A 21,459-nucleotide genomic window follows, 5' to 3' on the forward strand; every position below is an offset into this window, starting at 1 on the left:
TTTCACTCAAGGTCATCTCACAATCTCACAAATTACAGAACAAGGGACACCTTTGTTTTTCAAACAAAATTGTGCCTTAGAGCCCCTAGGATTTTGGTTTCCAGTCTGGGCTTACTTCACAGGTCCATTTAAAAAAAACTGTCTCGTGATGTGAAGTGTACAAGTAAAACGTTACGTCAGCACGTCAGTGCGTGCAGATCCCAACACGTGCTCACCTCTCCTTTTCTGCAAAATCATTTTGTAACTTTTGTTCCTTTTCGAGCGCTATGGTCTCGGCTTGGTTCTTCAGAGTCTGTTCATATTCTCGGATTTTCTCTTTAAGTGCTTTTATCGTTACCTCTGCAGAAGGGGGAAAAAAAATACTCCAGTAAGAGAAGCATGGTTCCATGTGGCTATATATACTAGGCTTTCATAACCTAGGAGGATTGGTGTGTTTTAAACTTTAGCTCTTCAACCCTGACACAAAATCAATGGTTACAAGTCCCTTCGGAGACCTTTTACTCCCTAAATGTTAAATTGAACTTTAAACATTTAGGTTGAGGAGGATCAATGGATTTTGCTGGGAAGAAGAACTATGTCTCTCTAATACAACGTAAGGAAAAGAGGGGGGAAAATCAACGGTAAAATACAGTATCATCCTATTGGTGAGTCTTCAATTAGTCCGCTACTGAGGGAAGGTTAATAACGTTTTAGTGTGGGTTTAAGTACTTTCTTACAAAGAAAATGGTTCATAAATGTGCGTACATTTTGGAAGAAGCCTACTGACCTCCCTGGCCATGGGCTGCAGCTTTGCTGTTTCACAAGTGATGAGACACACAGTGCGCTAAGTGGATGGGGCACCTGTCTCCTCGGCTGGAAGGGACCAGCCCCAGAGCTTGGGTGCTGAGAGCACCCTCCACCGAGGTCAGAGTCTGGCAGACCCAGGCTGCGTATGCAGAACCGATGACGGGGCCCAGGGGAGCCGCAGCTGAGGGAGGGTGAGTGCCAGAGGCGTGGGAAGCAGTGCTGTGTGATGAAGCCCTGCAGTGCCCGGTGCTCAGGACGCAGGGTCCCTTGGGGGTCAGGGCCGCCCCTGGAAAGCCCAGGTTCCCCCACCACCAAGTGCGTGTTTACAGCAGTTGCTTCAATGACCCAAAATAGGAACACAAGAGCAGATGCAACGAACAGGGCAGGGTCCTAACTCAGACTCGTAAGTGGATCTAGGGTGGGACCACTCCACCTGCTCCTGCCCCATTCACCCCCACCCCCCTGGGCGGGCCAGCCAGCCCCAGGCAGAGCACTGAGGCCCCGGCTCCAAGGCTGGTGGAGCTCTTGGGGGACCGCACCTGCCTGGGCGTGGGTCCATCTCGTGGGAGGCAAGGCTGAGTTTCTTGGTCGTCCCAACACCTGACACAGTGGGTGCTCGGAAAGTGGCTGAGGCATGAGGCTGGGCTGAGCAGGTGAGGCCTCGACGGGGCTGTGACGACGGGGCTCCAGGCCCACGTGACAATGTCGCCTGCCAGGTCTCTGCCCATGTAAGTGCTTGGACTGGTGGCCCTTGTTCCTTCGGGCTGTAACTCACGTCAGCTTCTGCTCCCTGAGCTGCACAGACACGCCGGGCCAAGCGGGAGCCAGGCAGCCGGGCATTTGTACCCACGTGGCTTGGTGCATAAAAGCTAGAGGCTCTTTCGTTAAGATAAGAAACTGGCCTTTTTCATCCAATGGAACCAGAGGGTTCTCCTCAGAGGAGGAGAGAGGGAATTAAGACCAATGACCTTGGCAGGGCGTTTGAGAGACGAACAGGGGGCTTCCCGCCTCTCGGGCTGGGTGTTTGGGGCCTGGAAGAAACGCTCTGTGAGCACAATGGTTAACATGGAGTGACGGGGCCCAGGCTGGGAGGGAGCGGAGCACGTCCAAAGCGGACACGACAGGTCACCTCTGGAAACATCTGCACATTCTTTTTAGTCGATGGTCAGTGCGGCTGTAAACACGCAGCATTTCTGCCTTGAGCAATGGGTTGGAAACATCTGGGCAGCCCCTGGGCCCTGATGCTCAACCCAATGGGTTTCTCAGTGTGACCCATCTATGCTCCTTCCAGGGGAGTTTGGGGCACTAGCTTGGGGCTCCCACTCTGTCTGGTGGGGATCTGCCTTCAACGACAGATGCGTTGCCTGCGGGTGACACCTGTCAGAGAGCCAGCTCATGATCAAAGTAGGGTCACATCCAGCCCAGGTGGGCTGCTCAGTGAGCCACGGGCGGATTTGTCCTGGAGCCTCGGTCCCTCCTCTGGCACCTGGGCCCGGGTCCGGGACATTGCCCTGGGCGTGTCCCAGCTGGGTCCCCTCCGTGTGAGCAGGGGAGAAGGGAGAGCGGCGTGGAGGAGAGGACACCAAAGAGCTCTGCTCCCACGGGCTGTGCCTGGGCCCCGTTCACTCACCTTTACATGGAGTGGGGGAGAATTACAGCATGTGATAAAGAAACTCCTGTCCTGCTCTAACATTTGATCCATCCACACCACAGCTGTGATGACTAAAACAAGTGATGTGCACCTCAACCCCTTCCAAATTCAAATCATTTTTATACTGGGGAGAAAAGAGAGGAAAGCAGCATTTTCCTGGCAGCGGGGAAAATCGGTAAAGATACCAATAAACAAAGAGAAGGACGGGGGGCGATTTCTGGAAAAAGCCACAGCGCTGAGTTAAGAGCAGCTGGTATTTGCTGAGTGTTGGGAACAGCGCATCTCATTTGATCCTACAACAGCCCTTCAGGGTTAGTACGAGAATTCTGTACGAGAATTCCACCCCAGAAAACGAGGCTTCAACAATGTGAGACCACTTGCTCCAGGTTACACAGCGAAGTGGTGGCAACCAAGGGACCCCGGCCCAGTCTGCCGGCCTTTGGAGCCTTTGTTCTTGAGTCTTGGACTCTGCATTTCTTTCTCTCTCTCTCCCTTTTTTTTCTTTTTTTTTTTTGCCACGCCACGTGGCTTGTGGGATCTTAGTTCCCCAACCAGGGATTGAACCCGTGCTCCCTACAGTGAAAGTGCCAAGTCCAGTCCTAACCACTGGACCGCCAGGGAAGTCCCTTAGCCTCTGCATTTCATTTAGAAATGTCCATCAGGTGAGGCCTTTGGGGAGGCAATGACCCTGCACTGGGCAACTGGCCCTGGGGCGCTGACAAAACAGAGGGGGGAGGGCGACCGCGCCCTACAACAAAACCAAATCAAACTGAAGGAGACCCAAACGGTGGATCTGTCAAAATAAGATGCCAGGGGTCACTGGAAGGAAATGTGCAGAACCAGAATTCACAGGTTCTCTTTCCCCTGGGCGCTGGGTGATTCTGACCAGAGCCAAGTCCTGCAGGGGGAAGGGAGCATTTCTCTCACTGGACCCCAAGCTCCTAAGTCCTCACCTCGCTCCCCAGCAGGACCAAACTGTCCCTTGTGTCCCACAGGCTCACAGCTCCCTGTGGGCCAGAACGAGGTGGCATCCCCGAGGAAGGGGCCCTCTGGCCTGCTGTCCTCACTGCCCAGGCCTGGACCTTCCTGCCTCTTCCCGGGTCCTTTCCGCGCACGACCCCTCCTTGCCCGCCAGTGTCCGAAGGTCTCAAAACCCAAGGATGCTTTTTTTTTTCTTTCTTTTTTTTTTTTTTTTTTGCGGTACGCGGGCCTCTCACTGCTGTGGCCTCTCCTGTTGCGGAGCACAGGCTCCGGACGCGCAGGCTCAGCGGCCCTGGCTCATGGGCCCAGCTGCTCCACGGCACGTGGGATCTTCCCGGACCGGGGCATGAACCCGTCCGTGCCCCCTGCATCGGCAGGCAGACTCTCAACGACTGCGCCACCAGGGAAGCCCCAAGGATGCTTTTAACAATCGTCATCAGGGACTTCCCTGGTGGCACAGTAGTTAAGAATCCACCTGCCAACGCAGGCGACACGGGTTCGATCCCTGGTCTTGGAAGATCCCACATACCTCGGGGCAACTAAGCCTGGGCGCCACAACTACTGAAGCCCATGTGCCATAGAGCCCGTGCACAACAACGAAGACCCAGCACAGCAAAAAAAAAAAAAAAAAAAAAAAAAAAATCGTCATCAGGTAATTCTTTCTCCAGCCCTCAGAAGTCCCCCAAGCCGTTTGCTCTCTTTTCTGTCACCTTCCTCACCCACACCCCCAACAAAACCAAACAGGCCCACGTCTACTTGGACTTGGCTGAGAAACCTACAGCGGCTGTCAGATGGGGCAGTGATTTTCCTCAAGACGAGGAAGCCACGAGGTTCCCGATTGGGACACGTCTGGATTTTAGGTGTGGGAGAGATTTCTTTGTTCTTCCCTGACAGGAAGAGCCAGGCGACCTTTGCCCTCTTTCCTTGTTGCCAAAAAGCTGTTTTGTTTTCCTTCGTTAACTTCGTCATGAATAGGTGACAGTGACCAGGACAGCACGGGGCTTACGCATGGGGATGTGGAGGCTGCGTCTAAAGCCTTAATGTATCGGCCTCAATCATTAAATGACTTACTGGATGTGACCCTTTGATCATAAGCTGGCTCTCTGACAGGTGTCACCCGCAGGCAACGCATCCATCTTTGAAAAGGCAGATCCTGTCACATGACGATTCAGGAAGAACTTTAAAAGAATCCTGATCCATCCGGAAGGAGGGCAATGAAATCATATGCAGTCGTTTTGCAGAGGTCAAGTTTTCCTTCTCAATTGCTAAGCATTATTATTATCTCTCTTTAATGACTCTGATTCTTGCCCCACCCGGACTTTATGATGAAGGTGACAATCAGAGCTAGTTCCAACAGTATGGGGAAGGCAATTAAAAAAGAAAGAAAGAAAAGAAAAAAGAAGAAAGAAAGAAAAGAAAAAAGAGAAGAAAAGAAAAAGGAAGGAATGAATACATTTTCCACCAACCTTGATTTTTCACTTCAGCAAATTCCTTGTTGTATTCTTCGAGAGTTTCCCTAAGTTTCTGGTTCTCTGTTTCAATGTCGTGTAGGCGCTGCACTTTGAGCTGGAGCTGCTGCCCGAGGTCCAGAGCCGGAACAGGATCTGCACGAGAGGGAAACACACGTCACCCCCCCTCTGGACACATTCGAGCCACCTCCCTGGACTCGAGGAGGCTTGGAGTAGGTCACCCAACTCCCAGGGAGTCAGCTCCCCAAGGCCCCGCGGCTGGATGGACTGGGCGCTTCTCTGCGGCTGCTAAGGGATGTGCACGCAGACCGACCCAGTACATGAAAACGGGGTGGGAATGGCCACGGGCTCCCTGGGATTTGCCCACTTCCCTGGCCTAATGTGACACTTCAAGGATTTTCCATTCCCTGATCTGACAGGAAGAAAGATACACGCGGCGGCAAGGGGAGGAGCCCGGGAAAATCACCTATCACCTAGCGCCCATGCGGAGGAAGCAGCGAGTGGGAAGGTGCCGAAGGCCTCAAGTTTCCAATAATTCTTATGAAGTTGGAAATAACACCTGATACCCGGAGAGCATCTGGCCATCACAGAACACTTTTACGGACATTTTCTCATTTGAGCCCCAGGACACTCCTGGGAGAGAGATGTGACACACAGATCATGTTCCTTTCACAGAAGAGGGAACTAAAGCTCATTGAGGCGGGGTGATGGGCCCAGGTTACCAGCTGGTTAGCTGGGCAGAGAGATCTCAAACCCAAGTCTGTGAGATCCAGTGACTGTCCTTCCAAAGAGGAAAGTCCCCTGAGGGGGCGGGCTCCCCTTTCTGTCACGGTCCTCCTTTACTGATGAAGGATGCTCAGGAAAGAGTCAGGGCTTACCAGCTAGTGATCTAAAGATGGGAGAACCCCGGGTTTCTGCTCTCGGTGGTTCTGTCTTTCCTCAGAGGCACAGCTGGTGACCCAGATGATGTGACCCGTCCTGCGCCAGCAGGCCAGCCAGCCAGGAGGCCACCACACTCCTGGTTGTAGTACAAACAGCAGGAGAAGGGCATCTGGGCCAGTTATGAGAGGTCCTGCAGCCAATTCAATGTGCTCTCCACCATCAGATTCACTTACAGAAAAACTGGATTTGTGAGGGGAACCACTGGCCGAAACCGCCCGCCCTGGCCAGGCACAGCAGCAGCCACTCGCGTGAGTTCTCTTACAACGGGAGGTCCCGGTAAGGAATGCGGAAGTAACAAGCTACCACCAACCGGAAGAATTCGGGCAAGGTCAAAAGGAGAGAGGAGACGCCAGTCCTTAAGTCCTACCAGCCTCCGAGAATCCTTGCTGGAATCCATCTTGGCTGAGCGACGGATGTGCTACCAGGAAGGACCCTGAGTCAGAGTGATTGGCCAGAGACAACCTGGAAACTCACCCCATCATCATAAAACCCGAGACTGGGAGCCATGTGGCAGAGCAGTTCTCCGGGGTTCCCTGACCTTGCTGCTCTCCGCCTGGGCACCCCTTCCCAATAAAGTCTCTTGCTTTGTCAGCACCTGTGTCTCCTCGGACAATTCATTTCCGAGTGTTAGACTAGAGCCCACTCTCGGGCCGTGGAAGGGGTCCCCTTTCCTGCAACAGATTTGGACCTAAAATCGGACACTGCAGATGTGGAATTCGGGGTACAGGCGCGGACTTTGCCTTTACCATTCATTCAGCACAAAATGGAGAGACATTCAATATTCTTCTGGCATCAGCTGGGTCTTTATTTTTATTTCTGCTGCACTTATTATAATCCACCTGCCGGGCCCCAGTGGGGCACTTCCTCTGGGACTCTGGGGCCCCGTCAGAGTAGAAGCATACCCGAGTCTGCTGGGCTTAGAAAAGATTACGGAAGATATTTCTGGTATGGACGCCAGCATCACTTGTGAGACGGCTGCAAAGATTTAGTCTCCGGTTGAGGAATGCTAAACACAGAGCCCAGTGGATCAACAAGGGTATATATCCAAGCGCTCACTGAATTTTCAAATACCAGAGCAGTTAATTTTTCAGACCACCCGTGGTTCCTGGAAACGAGGGCTCCGTCTACCAGGCCTCAGTCGGCGGGGCCACCAGGAGCCAGGAGCCAGGAGCGCTTTGAGGAGCCAGCGTCTTGGTGGGGTTTACAAAAGGCAGGCCCCGCGGCACGTCCAGCACAGCATTTAGCACCGCCCATCACGCGAAACCCCGGCAGCCGGGCACTGATTCTGTGCGTATATACAGTTTATGACTACCTCATCGCCTTCTCATTTGTGGCCTCTCATTATTATTTTTATCATCATTGAAAGATTTATATTAAATTAGATTTCAAAAGGTATTTCGGGGAGATGGTTCCCTGTAAGTAGGAGCGGTAATAGCGCTACAGAATGAACATCCTCAGAACATTCCAGGTGCAGCTTTTTTTTTTTTTTTAAATTTCAGTATCTTCCCCTGGACACCTTCCCACCCCCACTCCTCTTCCCACTCCCCACATGGCCTTATGCTGGGCAAATGACGTGAAGGAGATAAAAGAGAGTATTGCCTGTGGCCCCGTCCATGTAGAACGACAGCTTTAACTTGAAAACAGGGGTCAGGGAAGAACTGAGGAGAAGGAGAGCCACTGTGCTTCTATAGAATTCCATGAATGTTCATTGCTGTAGGTTTCCCAGCACAACTGCCAGTACAAATTATATTTTAAAGAGCTAAGCTAGTATGCTGCCCTCCATCCCCCAAATTTCTCCTGACAACTTTTCCAGTCCATTCCTTTTAAGAGGCCAGGACCCACTGTGTCTGCTTCGAATAAAAAATAGTTTTCCCTCGTTAGATTCAGCAAGGAATTCAGTAACATGTAAAAATAATACGCACATTATCAAGTGAATGGTAACTAGGACCTTTCGACAAATTTTCAAAGCATTATATTGTAAATGAAAATTCTGGCAATCTTGTAATTATTCATTACGGCATATATATTTAATTGAACATGATTAAAGGTTAATGCCTAAGTAGCAGAACTGGTCATAGAATAAAGAATGAACTGAATGTTCAAAAATCTCTATGTATTAAACTTCAAACTTTACTACAGTACAGTTGAATGACTCAACGCCTACAGCATTTGAATATCGTTTTGGATTACGTAAAAGGCATTGCTAAAGTACCTCTCAGGCTTAATATTTATTACTTGTATTAAAGGAACAGTTAATTACCACATGACAATATAACGACTCTAGCATGTTTGGGCTAGAGACCAAAACAGTGAATTTCGGCATGCCAAACCCCAGCCTGCATGTTAATCTAGGGGAAATCATAGCTTTTTGTCTCATTAATGATTTCCAATGCCATTTAATCCCCACACAAGTATTGTTAGGTCTTATTCTGAACGTCACAAGCCTCTGATCTCAGCAGCTCCATTAGGGAATTGTCTGGGGGAGGCAAGAGCACACACCCATACGGGGAACAGCATCACACGGAAACCTGCAGCCCATCTTCCCTGCCGCCTCCAATTCAACATGCCTTACTGCCAGTGCCATGCACCCGATGTGACAAACTTGCCAAGTGTTCTACAATCACTTCATAGTTCATTCCTAAAACACTCTTTGAGGCATTCTGCAGCTCACTATGCAACACAGGACTCAAAGAACATAATTATAACAAACAACAACAAGTTACCTGCATTTATTCAGCACTTTCCCCTAGGTACATGGAACGTTATCTCGTTGATTCCAGCCATCACAGCCAGAGGTTGGGGGTGGGGGTGGGGGGAGGGGGCTCTGCAGCGAGTCAGGCGCTGGCATCTCACCCAGGGACAGGGGGAGGAGAGAAGTCGGCCAGGCAAACAGGTATGCAAAAGTCTAATTAAGATTTCTGCCTTCTGAGCCGGCAGCCGACGAAATTATACTGTCTCTTCGAGTACCAATGTAACAAGTAGGTCCTAAGCGTCTGTCTGCCCTGCGCAAGGCACTGATTCACTGGGATGGACATTCAGCAGAGTCAGCTGGGCCCAACTTCACAGAGATAAACCATGTTCACAAATAACTAAGACAAAGCAAGAAGGGCCACATGGAAGACCATTCCCACATAGAGAAACTGGGAAAAGGAGATTTTTTGTTTTTTTCTAAAAAGAAGAGTCAGTGTTTAGACCCGTAGAGACTGTGGGGCAGTCGAAGAAACAGCATGCAGGGGAGCAAGAAGCAGGGAAGGGTCAGGCACAGCCACAAAAATACTTCAGTCCAACTGCCGCTGCCCACGTACACATTCTATGACGTCAGGACCGTTCTAGGTGCTGGGGGGACACGGTGGCGAACCAGAGAAAATCCTTGTTCTCAGAGACTTGACATTCCACTGAAGTGAGGGAGACAGACGAACAGTAAAACCAAACAAATCAGAATGCTCTCAGTACTGCCAAGCATGAAGAAGAGAGGAGACAGGGTGTGGAGAATGGGGAATGGGTCCTGGAGACAGAAGGACAGGGGAGGGCCTCTGAGGAGGTGACCCTGGGATTGAGATCTGGATGTCAAAGAGGAGAGGACATGAAGACTCTTGGCAGAGGGAATGGCAGTGCAAAGGTCCACAGCTGGGTGCCAGGATGGGCATATACAAGGCATAGAGAGAAGCCAGTGAGGTATGATGAAGGGAAGGGAAAGCGGCCAAGGACAAGTGGTCAGAGTGGGAGGCCTGTGCTCAAGGATTTAAAGAAAAATATGAACACAGTTAAGGAGAGAAAGAGACGATATAAAGAAGAATCGAACTGAATTCTAGAGCTGAAAATACAATGTCGGAGGTGTCCTGTTGCACAGTAGGTAGCAGGTCAGTCTCATGAAAATACAGTGTCTACGGTGAGCTAAGGGATCGAGTTTGGATTCAATTCTACTCCTGATGGGAAAAGCCACCAGAGAATAGGACTCTTGCAAAATGAGCCACTGTGGCATGAGAAGAAAACTGCAGTACTCTGAACCACGAAAATGTTTGTTGGTTTTCTAGTTGCAAAGTATTTAAGAGTTTTAAGCTTAAAGATGAGTTATACAATTTTTCTTTTAAAAAGCTAAGTGTTCTAAATTAGCTGCCCTGTTCTGTGATGACAGATGGCTATCAGTAATATGCTGCCTGGCAGACATTTAAAAAGTATAAACACATAATCTATGTCTTTGAAGTAAATGTGATGTTTTAATACTTAGTGGGAAAAAAAAACTACTTGAATGAAACTCATCTACAGTGACAGCACTCTAAAAGTGGATATTTGGAAATGTTCCCATCATCATATAAACTTATGGGCAAAGATAACACTGTCTACAAAAATGTCTCAATGCCTCATATCAGACAAGAGGGAGTAGAGGGTAATTGTTTAGAGTGTGGGCCAGACTATATGCGATTGAATCCCAGCTCTGCCACTTACTGGTTGTGCAACCTTTGACAAGCTACTTAATATCTCTGTATCTTACTTTCTTCATCTATAAATTGGGCATAATAATTGTGCCAATATCATTAGGTTGTTGTAAGGATTAACTATGATAATATGTGATATACCACCAGGCACGGAGTTAACACTCAATAGATGTTACCTATTATCAACCGACTCAAACCTGATGAAATATTTGCCAAAAGGAGTTTCAAACCCATGTGTTAATATATAAAAAATACAGTATCTTCTGACTAGTTAGCAAGAAAAATTGATATACCATGATAAATAAAAATTTACTAGCTGAATTTCAACTAATACTTTCTTATACAGGTTTCAAAAATATGAATCATATTTTTGTGAAGTTAGCTAATAATGCACTGCTTTGGTTGGGATCTATGTATCCTTGTGAGTTATCTTTTCCAGCCACTTATGACAGCCATTAAAATCAAGAACAACATTAACAAAAGTTGGGAGATTTCTACTCCTGGCCATGACAGATTAACTGGCACTGGAGCTGCCCTCTGGCCATAAACAACTAGAATACTAGGCAATCTAAACGAAACAAAGAACCATTTACAGATGTTGTACAACCAGCGGAGCAGGAATGGTGATCCCCGAAAGAGGGAAACAAGTAAGGTGAGCCCTATGATCACCCTGACTTTCTGGACTGCAGCGCAGGGAAGCGGGAACCCAAGCAGAGGGTGATGGTCTTCTTGGATTGAGAAGACAGAGATCAAAAGATCAGGAGATTTAGTTACCTGGAATTTATAGGGCAGAGCCCTGGAAAGGAGGGAGATATGCAGAGAAAGAGCTAGAGAAATCTGCAGAGGAGTCATATAAAATCTGTTGCTAAAAGATAAGGTACATACATACACACAGGGTGAAAACTCCACAAGGCTGCGCAAAGAACTGCAAGGAAGGTCTAAGTAAACAACTCCTAGAGTTCGCAGTGTTGGGAGGCTTTCAAGTTGCAACCAGCCAGAGAAGAGAGGCTTGTTGAACAGGCAGGACATTCAGTAGAAGACATCAGAGGGCCACACCAGAGTGGAGGGCTAAGCTAATCCTAAAGTAAAGGCTAGTCTGGACCTGTCCCCAAAAGCTTAAAAACATGTCTCAGAATAATTGAGTTGATCTGCAAGTAATTTAACTGCCTGCCCCAAATACTTCAACGCTCTTAAGAAAGACAACAAAATCCAGTTAACTCCAATGTCCAACATCCAATCAAAAATTACTAGACATGCAAAGAATCAGGAGAATAAGGGAAAAAAGCATCAGTTAATAAACACAGAACCAGAAATGACAAGACATAATGGGAGTAGCTGACAAAGACTAAAACAATTATAAGCATGCTCAAGCATTTAAAGAAAAACATGAACACAATGAGGAGAGAAACAGAAGCTATAAAGACCCAGATGGAATTCTAGAGCTTAAAATACAGTATCTGAAATGAAAAAAACTTCCCTAGATTGGCTTAAAAGCACAGTAGACACTGCAAAATCAAGAAGATCAGAGAACTAACTCAAAGACATAGTCACAGAAACTGCCTAAATAGAAGCACAGAGAAGAGACTGAAAAAAAAAAAGTTACTTAAACCTCAGCAGCCTGTAAAACACTATCAAGCAATCTAACATACATGTCCCAGAAAGGGGCAAGGGATGTATTTGAAAGAAGTGGCAAAATTTCCAAATTTGGTGAAAGCTATAAACCCCCAAATCCAAGAAACTCAACAAAATCCAAGCAGAATAAATGCAAAGAACACCAATAAACACAATCAAATTGCTGAAAAGAGGGATAAAAAGAAAATCTTAAAAGCCAGAAAAAAGGGACTTCACTGGTGGTGCAATGGTTAAGAATCCGTCTGCCAATGCAGGGGACACAGGTTTGAGCCCTGGTCCAGGAAGATCCCACATGTCGAGGAGCAACTAAGCCCGTGTGCCACAACTACCGAGCCTGCGCTCTAGAGGCTGCAAACCACAACTACTGAGCCCGTGCGCCACAACTACTGAAGCCCGCATGCCCTAGAGCCCACGCGCCTCAACTACTGAGCCCGCGTGCTGCAACTACTGAAGCCTGCACCCCTAGAGCCCATGCTCTGCAACAAGAGAAGCCACCACAATGAGAAGCCCACACACCGCAACAAAGAGTAGCCTCTGCTCGCCACAACTAGAGAAAGCCTGCACGCGGCAGTGAAGACCCAATGCAGCCAAAAAAAAAAAAAAAAAGCCAGAGAAAAGAAGACTCTTAGGGGAAGAAAGATAAGGGTGATGAAGACCTCCTGTCAGAAATGATGTCAGTCAGTCCAGAGAGAGAAAAACTGAAACAAAAACTGCCAATATATAGTTTTATACCCAACAAAAAATATCTTTCAAAAATGAGGGTGAGGGCTTCCCTAGTGGTGCAGTGGTTAAGAATCCGCCTGCCAATGCAGGGGACACGGGTTTGAGCCCTGGTCCTGAAAGATCCCACATGCTGCGGAGCAACTGAGCCCGTGCGTCACAACTACTGAGCCTGCGCTCTAGAGCCCGTGAGCCACAACTACTGAAAGCCGCGTGCCTAAGGCCCATGCTCCACAACAAGAGAAGCCACTGCAATGAGAAGCCCACACACCGCAACGAAGAGTAGCCCCCGCTCACCGCAACTAGAGAAAGCCCACTTGCAGCAACGAAGACCCAACGCAGCCAAAAATTAAATAAATAAACAAAATTTAAAAAAATTAATTAAAAAAAATGAAGGTGAGATAGATATTTTGTTTGTGTGTTTCAAATGAAAAAGAGCTGGCAGAATTCATTGCCAGTGAACCTACACTATAAGATATGTTAAAGGAAATGCTGCATACCAAAAGAAACTGATTGCAGACAGAAACCTGCATCTACACAAAGGAATAAACAACACTGGAAATGGTAAATATATGGGTAAAAATAAAGTACTACTTTTCTCATTTTTAATTTCTTTAAAAGATAATTGACCATTTAAAAGCAAAAATAGTACAATGTATTGTAGGGTTATAACATATGGAGAAGTAAAATAAATGACAATACACAAAGCACAGGAAGGAGAGAGTGAAAGTGTACTGTAAGATTCTTACATTGTATGTGAAGTGGTATAATATTATTTGAAAGTATAGTGTGATAAATTAAAGACACTTAATGTAAACCTTAAAGTAACCACTAAGAAAATAAAACAAAGAGCTATAGCTAATGAGACAATTGAGGAGATAAAATAAGATCACAAAAAATAATCAAAATAAAGCAAGAAAGACACAACAAAAAAATAGGTAAGACAAGAAGAAAGCGAATAGTAAGATGGTAGACTTATGCCTCTCTTTATCCATAATTACATGAAACATAAAATAGCTAACATTCCACTTAAAAGGCAGATTGTCAGACTGGATTAAAAAAAAACACGACAGAGCTGCTTACAAGAAATACAACTTAAATAAAACAAAAAGATAGGTTAATAGTAAAAGGATAGAAAATGATATAACATGAAAACACTAATCAGAAGAAAGCTGGAGTGCCTATATCAAAATGAAACAAAGCAAACTTCAGTACAAGGAATATTAACAAAAATAAAATCGCTGTATAAACCTGAAAGTATCAAATCATTGAGAAGATATAACAATCCTAAAGGTAAATGTACTACAAAACAAAGCTTCAAAACCATGAATTAAAAACTAATATAAGTGAAACAAGAAAAAGAAAAATCCACAATAATAAAGATTTCAAAACGCTGTGCTTGCTACTTAATAGTTCAACTAAATATAAAATCAGTAATGGATACAAAAGACTTGAACAACACTGTTGACCAGCTTGACCTAATTGACATTTATAGAACACTCCACTCAGCAAACTACAGAAAAACACATTCCCTTCAAGTGCACATGGGACACTCACCAAGACAGAAATATACTGGACCATAAAACAAGTCTCAATAGACTTAAAAGAACAGAAATCATACCAAGCACATTCCCTGGCCACAGTGAAATAAATCAGTGACCTAAGCCTCCACTTTAAGAAACTCCAGAAAGCTCTAGCCAGACTGATGAAGAAAAGAAAAAAAGAAAGAAAGAAAGAAAGAAAGAAAAAAAGAATTCACAAATTCCAAGATCAGGAATGAAAACAGGGACATGACTACCCATCCTACAGATATTTAATTAATTTATTTATTTTTTGTCTGTGTTGGGTCTTCGTTTCTGTGCTAGGGCATTCTCTAGTTGCGGCAAGCGGGGGCCACTCTTCATCGCGGTGTGCGGGCCTCTCACTGTTGCAGCCTCTCTTGTTGCGGAGCACAGGCTCCAGACGCGCAGGCTCAGTAGTTGTGGCTCACGGGCCTAGTTGCTCCATGGCACGTGGGATCTTCCCAGACCAGAGGTCTAACCCGTGTCCCCTGCATCGGCAGGCAGATTCTCAACCACTGCGCCACCAGGGAAGCCCAGATATTTAAAAGGTAATGAAATATCATCAACAACATTATGCTAATAAATTTACATGAAGTGGATCATTCCTTGAAAAATTACCGAAACTGACTCAAGAAGAAATAAAACATCTTAATAGACCTCTATCTGTTAAAGAAGTAGAATTTATAATTAAAATCCTTGCTATAAGTCAAAAAGATACATGTACCCCTATGTTCATAGCAGCACTATTCACAATAGCCAAGACACGGTAACAACCTAAACGTCCATCAACAGAGGAACAGATAAAGAAGATGTGGTACATATAGACAATGGAATACTACTTAGCCATACAAAAGAATGAAATAATGCCATTTGCAGCAACACGAATGGACCTAGAGATTATCACACTAAATGAAGTCAGAAAGAGAGAGACAAATACCATATGATTTCACTTATGTGTGGAATCTAAAATATAACACAAATGAAGTTATTACAAAACAGAAAGAGACTCAGAGACATAGAGAACAGAGCTGTGGTTCACAATGGGGAGAGGGGGTGTGGAAGCGATGGAAGAACAAACAAACCAACACCTTGCAACAAAGACAATCCCAGGCCTGGATGGCTTCACTGGTGAACTAGAGATGTTTTAGGAAGAAGTAATGGCAATCTTACATAAACTCTTTCAGCACTTGACTCATCTGATAAGACCAGCACTACTACCTTGATACCAAAACTCATAAAAACATTAAAAGGAAAAAAAAAAAACCAGGCAAAAAACTACAGTGCTATATTCCTAATGAACTTAAATACAGAAATCCTTAGTAAAATATCAGGAAATTAAATCCAGCAAATTCTAAAAATACATCATAACCAAGTAAGCCTTATCCTAGGAAGGCAAAGTTGGTTTAACACTAGAAAAGTAAACTAGTTCACCACATTAAGAGAATAAAAGAGAAAAACCATATGATTAGCTCAACTGAGGCAGAAAAAAATCTGACAAAATTCAATACCCATTTGTGACAAAAACTCTCAGCAAACTAGGACTAAAAGGGACTTTTCTCAAACTTTTAAGGGTGTCTACAAAAACTCACTACAGCTAACATCTTATTCAATGTTGAAAGAGCGAATGATTTCCCTAAGGTTGGGACCAACACAAGGATGTTTGCTTTTTCTACTTCTATTCAACATTGCACTGGAGGTCCTGGCCAGTATGGAAAAAAAAGAAAAAGAAAAGGAAAAAGAAATACATGATATTACAGATTGGAAATCAATATGGACATAAGAAACTTGAGTAACACTATCAACCAAGTTGACCTGAAATTTACAGAACATTCCATCCAACAATTGTAAAGTGCATAATCTCTTCAAGGGCACAAGGGACATTCAAGATAGAATGGTCTACGGAATCTCCAAAAAAACTTCCAGAACTAAGAAGTAAGTTTTAAAAGGTCACAAATATAATATTACTATATAAAAATTCATCACATTTCTATATAAAAGCATCAAAGAATTGGAAAAAAATTACCAAAAAAAATACCACTTACTACAGCATCCAAAAACATGACCTATTTAGGGATAAAATGAATACTATGGGGCAGGCCTGTATATTGAAAACTACAAAATACTGCTGAGGGAAATTAAAGACATAAAGAAATATACAATGCTTGGACTGGAAGACTCAATAGTGTTGTCAATTTTCCTCAAATTGATCTATAGATAAAGTGGAATCCAGATCAAAATCCTGGCAGGCTTGTTCATAAAAACTGACGAGACGAGTCTAAGATTTACATAGAAACTCAATTAGCCAAAATGATTTTGAAAAAGAAGACCAAAGAAAAAGGACTTGTATTACCTGATTTCAAGACTGATTATAAAGCTACAAGAATCAAGACAGTACGATATTAACGTAAGGATACACATACAGATCAGTGAAATAAATAGAGGGTCCAGAAAAAAAGACTCAAACATATACCATCCATTAATTTTCAAAGAAACTCAACCCTTATCTCATATCATACATAAAAATTAACCCAAAATGTATCATAGGCCTAAAGGTAAAAGATAAAACTATGTAACTTCTCACACACACACACACACACACACACACACACACAAAACCCACACACAAAGGAGAAAAGAATTTATGACTTTGGACTAAGCAATGATTTCTTAGAACATAAAAAGCAAGAACCAATAGAAGAAAAAATTAATAAACTGGACTTTATTAAAATGAAAACTTCTGCTCTTCAAAAGACAAGAAAATGGGAGAAAATATTTGCAGTGCATATATTTGACAAAGGACTTGTATCTAAACTACAGCAAAGCTACAGTTCAATAGTAAGCCAAACAACCCATTAAAAAAAACGGGCAGAAGATTTAAACAGACACCTTATGAGTGAAGATCTATGAAGGTCCAAAAGCACATGAATAAAAATTTACCATCATTAGCCATCAAGAAAAATGCAAATTAAAGTCACAGTGAAATACGTTCTACACTCACTAGGATGTCTAAAATCTAAAACACTGACAAGAGGGCACAGAGCAACTGGAACTCCCGCACATATTGGGGGTGGGGGTGGGGGTAAAACGACACAACTGCTTGGAAAAACCGTTTGCCGGTTTCTTATCAAGCTAAACATGCACCCACCCCATGCCTCAGGAATTCTAGTCCTAAGTATTTACCTAAAAGAAATGAAAACAAATGTCCATATACAACTGTCTATGAACGCTTATAGCAGGTTTATTCACGACAGCCACAAACTGGAAACAATCCAAACGTCCATGAAGAGGTGGATGGGTAGGCAAATCGTTATGCATCCACACAGTGGAATACCACTCCCCAGTGAACGTGGGTGAATAATCCCCAACACGCCACGCTGAGTGAAGGATGCCAGACGCATCAGGGAACCTCCCCAAGGACCCCATTTATGTGAAACTCCAGAAACAATGAGCCTAAGCTAGATCAACAGAAAGCAGATAAGCGGTTGACGGCGTCTGGGATCATAAGGGAACTTTCGAGAGGTTATGAATGTTCTATGTCTTGATTGTGTGGTTGGCCACTGTATCAAATGGTACACGAAACAGGTGTGTTTTATTGTATATACATTATGCCTCAATGAGGTGGATTTAAAAATTTTTTTTCTAGTGAGAGCAAAATGTTTTCTGCACTGCTAATAAAATGTAAACTTTAAGTCTTTTTTACTCTTCATCACGTCCTTTTAATTCTGTTTTTAGTATATGATTTGCAATGTATTACACACTACTATAGTTACACAGGTACATCATTTAAATAAATAAGTAGTATATATGGGGGGGTACAAATTTGAAATTTTTTACAGTTGGGGGACACGAACAAAAGTAGCTCAAAGACCACTCAGACCCGTGGGCTGTGTGCAAAGGATGGGCAGAGGAAGTGGATTCAAGTGGTGAGAGGTAACGGAGGCTTGCACTAGGGGCGGCTGACAGGGTGAGTGGTCAAATTCGGGGTGCCTTCTGGAGAGAGGTCAGCAGGACTTACTGACAGATCAGCTCTAAAGTGTGAGGGAGGGAAAGGAAAGCAAGCTGACTCCTGCCTTTGTGGCCGAAGCAACTGCGTGAATGGTGATGCCATTTACTTTCTGGGGTCGGGGGTAGGGGAGGCTGGGGGGGATCAGCTGCTCTCTTGTGCTCATGTGGAGTTTCAGAGTCTAACAGACATCAGGAGAAGCAAGAAGAACTACAATCCTGCAGCCTGTGGAACAAAAACCACATGCACAGAAAGACAGACAACATGAAAAGGCAGAGGGCTATGTACCAGATGAAGGAACAAGATAAAACCCCAGAAAAACAACTAAATGAAGTGGAGATAGGCAACCTCCCAGAAAAAGAATTCAGAATAATGATAGTGAAGATGATCTAGGACCTCGGAAAAAGAATGGAGGCAAAGATCGAGAAGATGCAAGAAATGTTTAACAAAGACCTAGAAGAATTAAAGAACAAACAAACAGAGATGAACAATACAATAACTGGAATGAAAAATACACTAGAAGGAATCAACAGCAGAATAATTGAGGCAGAAGAACGGATAAGTGACCTGGAAGACAGAATGGTGGAATTCACTGCTGTGGAACAGAATAAAGAAAAAAGAATGAAAAGAAATGAAGACAGCCTAAGAGACCTCTGGGACAACATTAAGCACAACAACATTCGCATTATAGGGGGTCCCAGAAGGAGAAGAGAGAGAGAAAGGACCCGAGAAAATATCTGAAGAGACTGTAGTCGAAAACTTCCCTAACATGGGAAAGGAAATAGCCACCCAAGTCCAGGAAGTGCAGGGTCCCATACAGGATAAACCCAAGGAGAAACAGGCCGAGACACATAGTAATCAAATTGGCAAAAATTAAAGACAAAGAAAAATTACTGAAAGCAGCAAGGGAAAAACAACAAATAACATACAAGGAAACTCCCATAAGGGTAACAGCTGATTTCTCAGCAGAAACTCTACAAGCCAGAAGGCAGTGGCATGATATACTTAAAGTGATGAAAGGGAAGAACCTACAACCAAGACTACTCTACCCGGCAAGGATCTCATTCAGATTCGATGGAGAAATCAAAAGCTTTACAGACAAGAAAAAGCTAAGAGAATTCAGCACCACTAAACCAGCTCTACAAAAAATGCTAAAGGGACTTCTCTAAATGGGAAAGCAAGAGAAGAAAAGGACCTACAAAAACAAATCCAAAACAATTAAGAAAATGGTCATAGGAACATACACATCGATAATTACCTTAAATGTGAACGGATTAAATGCTCCAACCAAAAGACACAGGCTTGCTGAACGGACACAAAAACAAGACCCACATATATCTGTCCACAAGAGACCCACTTCAGACCTAGGGACACATACAGACTGAAAGTGAGGGGATGGAAAAAGATATTCCATGCAAATGGAAATCAAAAGAAAGCTGGAGTAGCAATACTCATATCAGATAAAATAGACTTTAAAATAACGTTACACGAGACAAGGAAGGACACTACATAATGATCAAGGGATCAATCCAAGAAGAAGAGATAACAATTATAAATATACATGCACCCAATACAGGAGCACCTCAATACATAAGGCAACTGCTAACAGCTCTAAAAGAGGAAATCGACAGTAACTCAATAATAGTAGGGGACTTTAACACCCCACTTACACCAATGGACAGATCATCACAAATGAAAATAAATAAGGAAACAGAAGCTTTAAATGACACAACAGACCAGATAGATTTAATTGACATTTATAGGACATTCCATCCAAAAACAGCACATTACATTTTCTTCTCAAGTGTGCATGGAACATTCTCCAGGATAGATCACATCTTGGGTCACACATCAAGCCTCAGTAAATTTAAGAAAATTGCAATCATGTCAAGCATCTTTTCTGACCACAACGCTATGAGATTAGAAATGAACTACAGGGGGAAAAAAGGTAAAAAACACAAACACATGGAGGCTAAACAATATGTTACTAAATAACCAAGAGATCACTGAAGAAATCAAAGAGGAAATCAAAAAATACCTAGAGACAAATGACAATGAAAACATGACGTTCCAAAACCTATGGGATGCAGCAAAAGCAGTTCTAAGAGGGAAGTTTATAGCTATACAAGCCTACCCCAAGAAACAAGAAAAATCTCAAATAAACAATCTAACCTTACACCTAAAGGAACTAGAGAAAGAAGAACAAGCACAACCCAAAGTTAGCAGAAGGAAAGAAATCATAAAGATCGGAGCAGAAACAAGTGAAATAGAAACAAAGAAAACAATAGCAAAGATCAATAAAACTAAAAGTTGGTTCTTTGAGAAGATAAACAAAATTGATAAACCATTAGCCAGACTCATCAAGAAAATGAGGGAGAGGACTCAAATCAATAAAATTAGAAATGAAAAAGGAGAAGTTACAACAGACACTGCAGAAAATACAAAGCATCCTAAGAGACTACTACAAGCAACTCTATGCCAATAAAATGGACAACCCGAAAGAAATGGACAAATTCTTAGAAAGGTATAACCTTCCAAGACTGAACCAGGACGAAATAGAAAATATGAGCAGACCAATCACAAGTAATGAAATTGAAACTGTGATTAACAATCTTCCAACAAACAAAAGCCCAGGACCAGATGGCTTCACAGGTGAATTCTATCAAACATTTAGAGAAGAGCTAACAGCCATCCTTCTCAAACTCTTCCAAAAAATTGCAGAGGAAGGAACACTCCCAAACTCATTCTATGAGGCCACCATCACCCTGATACCAAAACCAGACAAGGATACTACAAAACAAGAAAATTACAGACCAATATCACGGATGAATATAGATGCAAAAATCCTCAACAAAATACTAGCAAACAGAATCCAACAACACATTAAAAGAATCACACACCATGATGAAGTGGGATTATCCCAGGGATGCAGGGGTTCTTCAATATACGCAAATCAATCAATGTGATACACCATATTAACAAATGGAGGGTTAAAAAGAAAAAACATATGATCATCTCAATAGATGCAGAAAAAGCTTTTGCAAAATTCAACACCCATTTATGATAAAAACTCTCCAGAGAGTGGGCACAGAGGGAACCTACCTCAACATAATAAAGGCCATATAGGACAAACCCACAGCAAACATCATTCTCAATGGTGAAAAACTGAAAGCATTTCCTCTAAGATCAGGAACGAGACAAGGATGTCCACTCTCACCACTGCTATTCAACATAGTTTTGGAAGTCCTAGCCAGGGCAGTCAGAGAAGAAGAAGAAA

At 43.9% G+C, this 21,459-nt stretch overlaps 1 protein-coding gene across 6 annotated transcripts in view; it reads right to left on the reverse strand.

Moving 5' to 3' along the window:
* The window catches only part of CUX1 (cut like homeobox 1), a 372,981-nt gene that overhangs the window by 140,155 nt on the left and 211,367 nt on the right, over positions 1 to 21,459 (reverse strand). For all 6 annotated transcript variants that reach the window (XM_029219959.1, XM_029219960.1, XM_029219958.1 and 3 more), the window contains exons 5-6: positions 4,885 to 5,022; positions 216 to 339 (exon numbers count right to left, since the gene is read on the reverse strand). In XM_029219959.1, the coding sequence (XP_029075792.1) occupies positions 216 to 339; positions 4,885 to 5,022 (262 nt within the window). The remainder of the gene's footprint in view (positions 1 to 215; positions 340 to 4,884; positions 5,023 to 21,459) is intronic.

This window comes from Monodon monoceros, unplaced genomic scaffold, assembly GCF_005190385.1.
Source record: "Monodon monoceros isolate NGI ecotype Baffin Bay Population unplaced genomic scaffold, NGI_Narwhal_1 Super_Scaffold_13, whole genome shotgun sequence".
In the NCBI taxonomy this organism is placed as follows: domain Eukaryota; kingdom Metazoa; phylum Chordata; class Mammalia; order Artiodactyla; family Monodontidae; genus Monodon; species Monodon monoceros.